Genomic DNA, 12193 nt, shown 5'->3' on the forward strand with positions numbered 1-12193 from the left:
AATCACCATTATCACCATATCATAATCAGAATATAAGCGAACATTCACTGAGCGATTACTTTGCAGTAGATCCTTTAGAAACTACTATATCTAGTAACAACCCTATGAGGTCAGTAATACTGTCTTTACAGATGAAAAAATTAAGGCTCAGAAAGGTTTACTTGTTCAAGGTCACAGAGCCAGTAAACTGGAGTAGGGATTTGAACCCGGGTCTGTCTTATGCCAAATCTATCCTCTTAATCACTTGTAATACTGCCCTAATTTGCCTATAGTTCTCCTTGGGTATGGGATAACAATGACATGTTCATCAATTATGGCCTGGTGATTTTTTCATCAGTGCTAGAACTGAATTTAGAGATAAGACACCCTGGCCCCAAAGTAAGCTGATATTCACATGTTTGATAAAGAAGAGGTAACTTGGATTTATGACCAAATATCCCAAAAAGCTCAGTTATGTCAGAGGATCACTTATTCCTCATGGGACTGGGGCACAGAAGTGCTCACCACAGAAACTTATCATAGAGTTTAAACATGGTTTTCCTCCCTCCTCCCCTCACTTGTTAAAATACACCATTTACTTTAGTGGTCTTTGGTACCAATATCATTTCTAATAGTACATGTCAGATTTATTCAGTCAGCATTTCTGCAGAAGAGGACTGATTTAGTCAACTGGGACCAGAATAAACAATCTCAACTCGTTACCTAGTTCTTGGTCAGATGGCTCAATGTTATAGCCATAACCAATAAACGTGCGAACAGCTTCACGAAGGCTGTCCCTGTTGGACTTCTTGGTACGCTCATCCAGTAATGCATATGGCACCAGCCGGGGATTTCTTTTGTTCTTCAAATCCTATGTGAAACCAGAGAAAAGAGGTTCTGAGGAAATACATTTCATCTTTACAAAAGGCTTGTCCCACTTACATATTCCCAGCTACAATCCTGGCTTCCTCATAGCAGCCTACCAGCTCTTCCCCCCAGTGTCTTGATATTTAGCAATATACTCATTTACAAGTCCTCTTCAGGATTAAATGAATACAAATGGAGAGTTTTTGCTAATGTTCAAACCTAGCATTAAAAAACACATTTTAATAATGCCAGCCTGTGAATAAAGTGAAGTGTCATGAAATTGGTTAGAAACCTCTATTCCTGAGGCAAGGCAGATGAGGATTTATGTAACTATTCCCCTGTGGAAGATCATGCCATGATTTCAATTGTTACAGTCACCTCACAACAGTCTTTTAACAGAGAAACAATGTAGAGAAACATCTGTGTTCACATCAGAAAAGGTGGCAGAGCCACAGTGAGTCCATTTCATTGTAGTAGGCACTCACTTGTATTAGAGTCCTCCTCAGTTCCCTGGGGAGGAGTAAGAAAACAATGGTGATGACCTCAGTGGTGAGTCATCATCAAGGAATATGCCTGACATGCTGTTCTGAATCCCCCTTCCCACCATGGTTTCCATAGTTGTGGTCTTCTTGGTTTCCAGACATGGGCAGAGTTAGAGGTTCAGGCATGAACAAACATGGGTACACACAACTATCCCTGAACTTCCTCAGGCACTTAAGGAGATGAGGAAATATTTTGAGGAGAGATGGGTTGGTTCTAAACTCCACCTAATTCCTTGCTGAGCCCTGGTCTTGGCGGTCTCCTGTGCAAGCCAAGAACTGCCCAGGAATCCTGGCCAAATGGGCTAAAGTAAGGGGTACAGGCTTCCTGGAAGGCTGGTTTGTCCCTCTCATTTTCATCTTCAGTGGTAGGTACCTGGGACCATCCCAGAAACACTGCTGAACTATAATGTTGACTTGTAGAAGACTTCCCCTGGCCTTGGAGAGTGGCATGAAAGCTTAGCTCTCTGGAATGCAAACAGCAAGACAAGGAACAAGGAAAGATGCAGCCAGTGGGCACACACAAGGAAACATGATTGCCAGTGAACCAACTAACAAAGGAAAGGTAAGCCAATCCACTTCTGCAAAATTGGAATTATGCCTAGAGTTAATGTCATTGTGACCATTACAAATTCCATGCAATCCCCAGATTCTATAAATAACGAGTGCGCTGAAGCATGAGGGATAGAGTGCAAGGGGTGCAAGGGCAGCTTCCATCTTCCAATCAAATACCCACCAAAGCAAAATGCAAAATGGAATTTTGATGGATTACCACATCTCCTAGCTTTTCCAGCACACTTGATCCAGTACTTCTTACCTGTTGGATGCCATAGGTCCATCCTTGCTTTATTCTGTCTTTGGCCCAAACGTTATGTGCGTTTTCTGCAAGCTTATCTACTAAAATTTCTTGAGGCGGTAACAGCTTCACATCAGACAAGTCCAAAGGGGCTGGTTTATAGCCGTTGGACATCATATAGCTATAAGTAAAAATATATATATTTTTGAACAGATCTCTACGACTCTCACATTCCAGATCTTAGCACATGGTAAGAATACCATAAAAAATTAGGCTACCATCTCAGGTTCTACTTCCTGGCAGAATGGATAGCTCAGCTCTCTTTCAAGTCCTTAGATGAAACCCCTAATCCACCTCCTGACTGTTGGACAAAGTGGATGGTCAGTGCCGTCCAGCTTTATTTCTAAGAAAACTATTTGTGTGCCTGACAAATGAGGGGCACATTTAGGTGCTGTGGAATTACGTACAGCTCCTCCAACTCACTTCAAAAACAGAAAAGAAAAAAACAAAAACAAAGAACAGAAAAGATTCCAACCAGCAGCATGGCAAGGACAGGACCTTGAGCCAAATGGTTTCTTATAAGTCAGTAGAGAATGAGCATTCAGTCTCAGAAAGTTAAACCTTTACTTTGGGTGCAAAAAGAAAATCACCACCACGTCAGAGAATCTGTGAGCTTGAGGTGACCTTCACCTGTTCAGCTCGGGAGCCACAGCCTCAAATGTCTGTAATTGGGTAGATAATTTGACAGATAATGTGAAGATGGGACAAAGCTGAGTATGAGCCCGGATAGATACACTGCATGAATGGAGATGACCACACTGCGGAGTGCCTCTCAGGCAAGTAGCCGATCATAGCTATGTGGGAATGTGTACCTGGAGGCACCCATGGACCCAGGGCCAAGGAGTGCCCAGATGAGAGCCAGAACCTGAACATGATGGCTTGCAGACCAGGGCTCTCACTACACAGGAACTGCCAAGCAGCATAAGATGCAGGGTCTGCTGCAGGCATTAAACACTGCCTATCATCCATCTTCTTGGGATGTCGGATCTTGGGCATCCCCAACAGCCCCCACGTGGGCAACAACATATGTTGACTGCTGAGCACTGACCCCAGCAGCCTGGTCAGCAGTTTGCCCTCCTACCTGCTACTTCTTGGACATGCCGCTCTCAGCATCTGGAGTTGCCTCTGAGAGTGGCACTTGGCAGCTTGGGAGTTTAACAGGGAAGAAGAGGAAGATAAGCATTTGATTAAAGCTGGCACTGCCTTGGCTCGTAAGTAATTGCCATGCCTGTATGTGAATGCGCGTGTACCCAAGGTTGGTGCGTGGGGGGGTCAGCAAGTGAGCGAGCCAGTTGATGTGCCAGTTGAGTGTGCACCTGAGTGTGTGAGAACATGTCCCTTTCCACGAATGTACAGGTGACAGGGAGAATAGGGTGCAGGCAGGTTTAGGGGCTGAGACAATCATTTCCACCGAGGACTTACCAGGCTGGCCCAACGCTGGAGGAGTAAATCTTTGCTATGGCTACTGACCATTTTTCATGCTCCTATGGCAACTGCTATTCTTATAGACCAAAGGCTGTGTACCCATCTGAGTGCCACATCTCCTGGCTTAGAGCTAACAATAGTAGCACAGGTCCTAGCTGAAGGAGCAAAAAGAGGGAAAGCCTAGAGACACTTGTACTTCAGCAGACCTCTGTGTGGGATTTAACTGGAAGGACCATCCTCGACTGCGGCTAGCAAGTATCTGGGACCATCACCTGCCTTTGTGCAGGGGCCTCCTATCGTCCCAGTTAAAAAAAAAAAACTCAGACTGAAGCATGAAAACCTTCGATCATTAAAAAAATCAATTGGGGCAGCCCAGGTGGCTCAGTGGTTTACTGCCGCCTTCAGCCCAGGGTGTGATCCTGGAGACCCAGGATCGAGTCCCACGTTGGGCTCCCTGCACGGAGCCTGCTTCTCCCTCTGCCTGTATCTCTGCCTCTCTCTCTCTCTCTCTCTTCTCATGATTAAATAAATAAGTCTTGAAAAAAATCACTTACTTTTTGGGCAATTTGACCTTCTTGAGGTCCTCCTCAGCAGCTGGATTAATATGAGCGATGTGGCACCCAAGGGCCAGGAGGGTTCTGCAATGTGACAGAGGGAGAGGACAAAGGTCAACTTGATACAGGACAGCAAAGACCCTAACCTGCATCTGAGTTGATAAGTAACAATGGTGGACGTGTTACTTACTCTGCTAAATCCTTCTGTGGCATGAATAATCACCACCCCCGCTCATTTATCAGAATGCATCATGTTTTCAAGGCAAGAGATATACCTTTGCAGTATAGTTCTAAGGAATTAAATCACCCACTCAGTGTTTATTCCACATTCACTTCAATTAAACACTCACTTTAAGGTTTCAGTTGACATTTGTAGGTTATAATTCTTCTCAGTTTCAGGCAGCTTTGAAAACTCCACAAGACAGGGGTGTTGTCTTTTATTGTCATCCCGTATCTAGGTGACAACATAAGGACAAATATAATTTAAGTTTTGGCAACTGGCACTGCCCTGGAAAGCAGAAAGCACACATTTTGAAACATGGCCCAGGCAATCTGTATCAGGCACAACAAAGACAGTTATTTGCTGATAGGCAAACTGAGGATCACCCCTCTAGTAAAAGATACACACAGACCCCAAGTTGCCAGTGATTTGTGCTCTGTGGATTTGTTTCTACTCAAGTGTAACATTCAGAACATACGCTCGCAGAGAACTTTCCACATGGTGGCCATGTGCCTGCCTGTCCCAAATTCATGAAACCACAATGCTACTGTGGGGTAGCATTCTTTCAGGACATAAAGGTACTATGGAATGTGTCCAAAGACCACATTTGTAATTTCAAATTTTCTAGTAGCCACATGAGAAGCACAAAAATAAACAGGTGCAATTCATTTTAATGCATTTCATTTAACCCATATATGAAATATTTTCATTTTAACAAGCCATGAGTATAAAATAATTTGAGACATTCTATATTAGTTTTGCATAGCAGGTCTTCAAAATCCAGCGTATTGTATAATTGCAGCACATTTCAATTCAGACTAGTTACATTTCTAGTGCTCAGTAGTCTCTTGTGGCTCATGACTATTGTATTGGACCGTACACATCCAGACATTAATTAATTAATGCATTCACTCAACAAACATTTGTCAAGTGTCTGCTCTGTGGTCATTATTGATTCAGGCATGAGGAGTTCAATGGTGAGCTGGGACAGTCCCAGGCCCATAAAGAATGGGGTAGAGACCAGTAATAAAATAATCATAATAATAAATGCTATATTGCAGTTGTGAGTAGTTCCCCAAAGGAGAGGTCTATGGCATCATGAAGGCATAGAGGCGGTCACATAGAAGGCGAATCTTTTACGGTAGCTCTATCAAAACAGAAAGTGTTAGAGTGCAGGGCCTCTTTCAGTAACTAAGCTGGAATGTGCATAATTTGAGGGTGTCAGGGTCACAGGAAGCTCTACAACTCGCCTATCCTTGTGCTTTCAGATGTGACTTTATACAAATCACAGAACAAAGTCAATTTACATCCTTTTTGAAAAATGCTTTCTAGTGCAAGAGATTCTGTAACCTCCTCAGAGTGTCTATTAATCTTAGTGATCATCTGAAAACTGTTTCAAACAAATTCTGATTCAAAACAATGAATCAGCCTTTTTGCCTCTCATGTGGAGAGGACAGCTCTTCCTGAAGGGGAAAGGAGAAGTGAGCGTCTGAAGGAGGTGCTGAGGAGCCACTGTGCTCTATCTTCCCCGAATAAAGGAAACCATTTCCAAGTGAGAGGGGAGGTGCCTCCGCAGCACCCTTGACCACACTTAGACCACGGAGCAAGGCTTGGAGGAATAGCTATCCAGGAGGCAGTAAGGAGGAGAGAGTTTGGGCTCATGTGGTTCCCTCACTCACTGGAGTCTTTCAAGAACCCTCCCAGGTAACCCATTCATCCCTCTGTCCCAGCCTGGCCACTGGAACACAAACCTTGCCAAAAGTCCAGCCAAGCTCTATTTTATTCATTCCCCAAAGCTCGTGGATGTTTTCAGCCAGTCTGTCTCGGATCTTTTCTAGGTGAGGTGGCAAAACCACCTAAAAGGAAAAGGAACAAGTATGAAATCAGCAGTATAAGAATTATTGTATTGAAATCTATCCTAAAAACCTATATGGATAAGGTGCCACAGTTGAATTCACTACACATCCCCCAGGAGGGGCTGCTTCCAGGGGTGCCTTCTCTCGAGGAAGGGCTGATAGCCAATCCATCCAGTTTGACCCAGATGCTTCCAGAAACTCCTTCCTCTCTGGGTTTCCTCTTTGCCCATCTCTCCTCAGGCTCCTTTGTAGATACTTGTGCTGTGTATTCTTCACATGTGAATGCTTCCCGGGACCTACCCTCCGTCCATGCTCTTTCCTTGGGAGATCTCACCAGCCACGGTCTCTACTTATATTCAGACCTACAATTCCAACTGCCTGCAGGATTTTCTCACCAAAATAAACCCAACATGCTATTCAAAACTGAATTCATTTCTTTCCTTCAGAAACTTTTCTCTTCCTGTTTTTACTTTTACTTTTTATTGAACGGCCCACCGTTGCTTCAAGCCTGAAGTCAACCTGGTATCTTCCTTCTTGGCATTACTTGCCCTTCCACCATCCACTACCATCAAATCAATCACAGAATTGATCATGTTGATTTTCGAAGCATCTTTCTGAAGGGCCTCCTCTACTAATCACTCAACCTCATTATCTTCTCCTTGGATCATGGCAAGAGCCTCACAGTTGGTCTCAACTCCCTACCAATCTACTCTCCACACTGTGCCCAGAGTGATGAGTCTACAACAAAATCACATCAAAGCACTCTCCTGGGTGTTTCCAAGTGTCTCTTGAACTCCTAAGACACAAAACTAGATGTTAACCAAGTATATAGTGTCCTCCTTCAGTTCTTCCACCATGGTCCTCCCAAACACATTCTTTCCAACCTTCTTGAAATTCTCACAAAAGATCACACTTGTCACAGTTCTGTGTCTTTGCACTTGCAACTTCACCCTTACTAATCCCCCGATACACATAATACATACACACACACACACACATAACACCCCTCTATACCATAGAGCAGATGACAAGGATGGTCTCCTAGACCAGGCTCTAGATGGGAACTTCTGAGCCCTTTTTCAGCTAGGTTCTATCCTTGGGCCTTGTTCCCAAGACCCCAGTTGTAGAAAGGATCCTGCTAAATCAGTTTGGTGAGAATCCACCACCCTTGATATCTGATCACTCCTCTGCCTACCTCTGTGTCTGATCAAATTTCCTCCACCCCCATGATCCTCCAGGTGATATCAGATCACTCTGTCCTGCCTTCAGATAGAATCCTGTGAGGTCAATTTAGCAAGAATCCATCCCAACCCCAAACACTTCTCTTCATAATTTCCCTTTCAGTGACTCCCCTCACCTCCCCAACTTGCTCTCCTGGGCTCTAAATCCCTACTTATTCTTGTTGTCTTCTGAACTGAGCCCGGTTCTATGCAGGAGTTCTTCTTCCCCTGTTTACTTAGCTCCTAAGTGAAATCTGCTCTTACTGCTTTCACTGCTGTCCAGCTCTGGTTTTAATCCAAACACTTTCAATATCCATCCTTCTAAATTCAGCTCAAATTTAGCTCAACTTTCCTAAGAGAAATCTTCCCCAATTACCTTCAGGGACAGTTTCTCTGTGTTTCCCGGGCACTCTGCTGGTATCTCTCCCATAGAGGTCACACCCTGGGGGCTCAAGTTGCTCCTCCTTTCCTTAATCCTATTTTAAAAAAATTTACTACTACTGCTACTGCAATAATAACAATAATAATTATTCTTATGTTTATTCATTGACAACTTTAAGGAAATGGGAGATTCTATATAGAAAATCTAGATTTCTAGTTTGTTTTGATTCCTTGGAAGATCACTAACACCGGATCCACACTTTTGCCTAGCAACTCTCAGCTGGAGGGCCTGTGCACTTGACCTACTTCATTTCTGCATCACCTGCCTGGTCCCTGTATTTCTCACTCTATTACAAAGGTTATTAGTGCTTCCACTAATACAGAAATCCTGATTTTTTTTTTTTTTTTGAAGGGGGTAGCTCCCGGAGACTTTTTTTTTCAAAAAAGAAAAAAGAAAAAAAGGCATATCAAGTCAGTGAGGTTCAGTGAGGTATATAAGGAGATCATGGAGAAAAACAGCAATGTATTTAAACTATGTGTTATAATCACTATCTGCCCTTCAATTAGGGACATTAAAAAAAATCAACTTAATCTAATCACTTAAGAGTCAAAGTTAGTAAGTGGCATGACGTTTCAGTAAAGAGCAAAATGGGAAAATTATTAGCAAACAAATTATAACTGTATCTGGGTGTTATTGGTAAAGATAATTTTTTTAAAGATTTGAGATAGAGCGAGAGCATGGGAGACAGTGTGCCTTCAAGTAAGCATGACAGGGAGAGCCAGAGGAAGAAGCACACTCCCTGCTGAGCAGGGAGCCTGATGGGTCCTCGATCGCAGGACCCTGACCATGACCTGAGCTGAAGGCAGCACTTAACTTACCGAACCACCCAGGTGCCCCAACCAAGGTAATTTTTAAACTAAGTGCTTCTTAAGTGATCACAAATTAGAGGATTTGCATGTAGGAGGAACCACATGCTTCACTAAAAGGAGAAAATATGCTAAAGAGTCCTCCATGAAGAGCCCCTAACCATAATTTCAGTGACCTCAATCAGTGACTGCCTAGGGCAGAGTACACTGGCTTGCTAACTGCTGTGGGGTATCTGGGGCTGGGCTCCTCCTTCCCAGTGCGTAGCTAGGGGCTGGGGTCCTTCAAGCCCTGAGAATGGGAAGTGCCTACGTATTGCTGGATCCAGCCAGCAATACTTCATCTGCAAATTGGTTACTGTGCTTGGGGGAGGATGGAATTGACTCTGTACATGTTTAACTTCTCCTCTGACAATAATTTCAGAGAATGGTAGACACTAAAAAATTAGAAGGCATCATCCAAAATAAACTGCACCTTTCCAACAAGAACTTCCCTATCATTCGATTCCCTGGGGACAGCTCCCTAGTTCCAGGGTCCACCACAGATTCGACTTTGGGTCCAGACCTCAAAGGTTTTTCTGGCTTGTTGATTTCTCTGCGATCTTGGATTTTCCAGTCTTCAGTTCTGCAGGTTTAGGTGCTCTTCCCACTCTTTGGTCAAGCCTTCCTTCCCTCCTTCATCAAAAGTTCCCCTCATTTTCTTGAGGCCCACTCTAGAAGGCCTATCCTAACCCTCGTTTCTGATTAGTGAGGGATGGTACAGAGGAGTAGGTATCAGGCTCATGCTTTCCCCCGACTTGGGCACTTTGTGGCCTTGCGTCCATGTGGAAACTGGTTTAGTTTTTTGGCCCTTGAGTTTCCTGTCTAGGATATACATGAACCAGAGGATCTGATTCCCAGGATTGTCTCTGGCTCAACAATGCCTCCCCAGTTTCCTATCAACCTTCTTAATGCCAACTTCTTTCAAGGTGCTGCACCAGGGTCCGTGAAGCAGGCAGGGCAATGCTGCTTTTCCATTCTAAGCGAATTCACGATAATTAGCTGCAGGAGGTAGGAAGCAAATTCAGCAATATGCTCGCGGAACTGAATGCAATAGGGTCACATGACTATCACGGGGCAGTAACATGCTGGAGACCTTCTACAGGTCAAAAGAGCTATATTCCTACAAACTATTAATTTGACGTGCCTCAGAGACAAGGCCCTTAGTCACTGATTTTCTCTAACATTTAGAATAGTGACTTGAGGAGCACTGGTGTGGAGGAAATACTGAAAGCTGCTATTTACACCCCTTGTCATAAGCATGTGAGGGTATCGCTCTCAAAACAGAGACCCTGGGAAGGGAAAGAAATGTCCATTTATCAGCACTTTCCTCCTATATACAATCCCGTTTCTTTTAGTTTTATTTCCATCTCTTCACCTACATGCTCTCCCTCCTCCAAGCATCTAGCCACATCAGAGTATTTATTATCATATCTACTTTTTAAAAAGTTTTTATTTAAATTCCAGTATAGTTAACATACAGTGTAATATTAATTCCAGGTGTACATATAGGGACTCAGCAATTTTATGTATGGTGCTGGTCATGGCAGGTGTACTCTTCATCCCCATTACCTATCTCCCCCACCCCCTATCCACCTCCCCTTTGGTGACCATCCATTTGTTCTCTAGAGTTAAGAGTCTGCTTCTTGGTTTGCCTCTCTTTTTTCCCCTTTGCTCATTTGTTTCTTAAATTCTACATATGAATGAGATCATGTGATATTTGTCATTCTCTTATTTTGCTTAGCATAATACTCTAGCATAATACTCCATCTATGTTGTTGCAAATGTCAAGGTTTCATTCTTTTTATTGCTGAGTAATATTCCATTCCATACATACATACACACACACACACACACACACACACCCTTCTTTTTTATCCATCAACCAATGGACACTTGGGCTGTTTCCATAATTCAGCTACTGTAGATAATGCTGTTAGAAACAGACATGCTACATGTCTCTCTTTGAATTAGTATTTTTGTATTCTTTGGGCAAATGCCTAGTAGTGAGATTGCTGGATCACAGGGTGGTTATCCACCTGTCACTACTTCTAGACCTTTACTGACTCCATTCCTATTACTTAACTCTGGATGCCCCTCCCCATTTAAGCTTATTAAAAGCCCTGGTTGGATTCTATCCTCTCTAACTAGACTTCTAGAACTATTCTAGTGTAGCAGGCGCCTCTAGCACTTATTTGTGCTACAGTTCATTTTGCATATATTACATTCAGACTTAAAAAAATAATACATTTGCTTTTACCTCTTCAACTTGGTTGTGAATTCACAAAGAATATTGCATATTTGTGCCTGCACTTCATAGAACCTTGCATATAGCAAGTGATCAACATGTTCTCTGATTGAGAAATCCTTAAAGACCTCAATCTAAGTACATGGTGGAAACACAAGGAACACAGTTATTCACACTACATGACAACTACATGATACACAGTATACGATAGGAATGGCTCCAACACCACACAGAGAGAAGGATTTAGCCCTATTGCTTCGTCTATGTGGTTTACCTGTTGGCAGCTTGAACCTACCTGACTGGTGTCTATGGGACACGGGATGAAAGAGGCTTGAGAGAGGGACTGGGTGGTACCCAGCAGATCTCTGACTCCTTCAGCGTCACGTTTATATTCTTTGACAGGCTCCAGTCTCATCTTTTCTTTCGGAAGTAAGGCTTCATAGCAAGGTGCGTAGCCAGATGGAGGCAGGAACTTAAATTCGCCATGACGTCCACCCATCAGGAAACGCACTCTGTGGCATTTGGAGAGACCAGGAAGAGAGAGGTTAAAAAAAAAAAAGAAATCCCAGTTCAAGAAAGTGAACGTTCAAGATAAGCCCCCCATCCCACACCCACGTTATTTTGGTGGGAAGTGCAGATTCCCACCATCTGAATTTAGATACAGTACAGCAAATATTCAAAAGTGTGAAATAAAGCAGTGGAAAGAACTATCCGGGTGTGATCTTCAGTTGAACCATGTCAGCTAAATTCTTAAAAATTTATACATGAATATCACTCGGCTTTAAAAATCATATTTTTCCTTACTCTAGTAGACAAATCATCATTGCAGATATTATTACTAGAGTGCTGAAAAGAGTAACTAATGATGATGATGATGATAATGATATTATTCTCTGAAAAGATCATGTTGAAATTACAGCATGAGGATTTCAAGTCTTTTTACCCGAGGGACATTACTTATACATCAATTAAAGAAAACATAGCATAACTATTTGGGGGAAATAGGAAAAAATTCTTCCTATCCCTAACTTTCAGAAGCAAGCAAAAGATGAAGTAATACCAGAATATTAAACACCAATGATATACATGCCAGGTGATGTTATTTGAAGCTATACAGTGCAGAGGCTGCAGTTCCCCGAGGCAGC

At 43.0% G+C, this 12193-nt stretch overlaps 1 protein-coding gene across 1 annotated transcript in view; it reads right to left on the bottom strand.

The window, feature by feature from the left end:
* RYR3 (ryanodine receptor 3) overlaps window positions 1–12193 on the bottom strand; it is a 513451-nt gene that overhangs the window by 197470 nt on the left and 303788 nt on the right. The window contains exons 20-25 of the mRNA XM_077880434.1: window positions 11344–11560; window positions 6192–6296; window positions 4571–4674; window positions 4221–4304; window positions 2203–2362; window positions 703–850 (exon numbers count right to left, since the gene is read on the bottom strand). Of these exons, the coding sequence (XP_077736560.1) occupies window positions 703–850; window positions 2203–2362; window positions 4221–4304; window positions 4571–4674; window positions 6192–6296; window positions 11344–11560 (818 nt within the window). The remainder of the gene's footprint in view (window positions 1–702; window positions 851–2202; window positions 2363–4220; window positions 4305–4570; window positions 4675–6191; window positions 6297–11343; window positions 11561–12193) is intronic.

The sequence above is a fragment of the Canis aureus genome, chromosome 32, assembly GCF_053574225.1.
Source record: "Canis aureus isolate CA01 chromosome 32, VMU_Caureus_v.1.0, whole genome shotgun sequence".
Taxonomy (NCBI): Eukaryota; Metazoa; Chordata; class Mammalia; order Carnivora; family Canidae; genus Canis; species Canis aureus.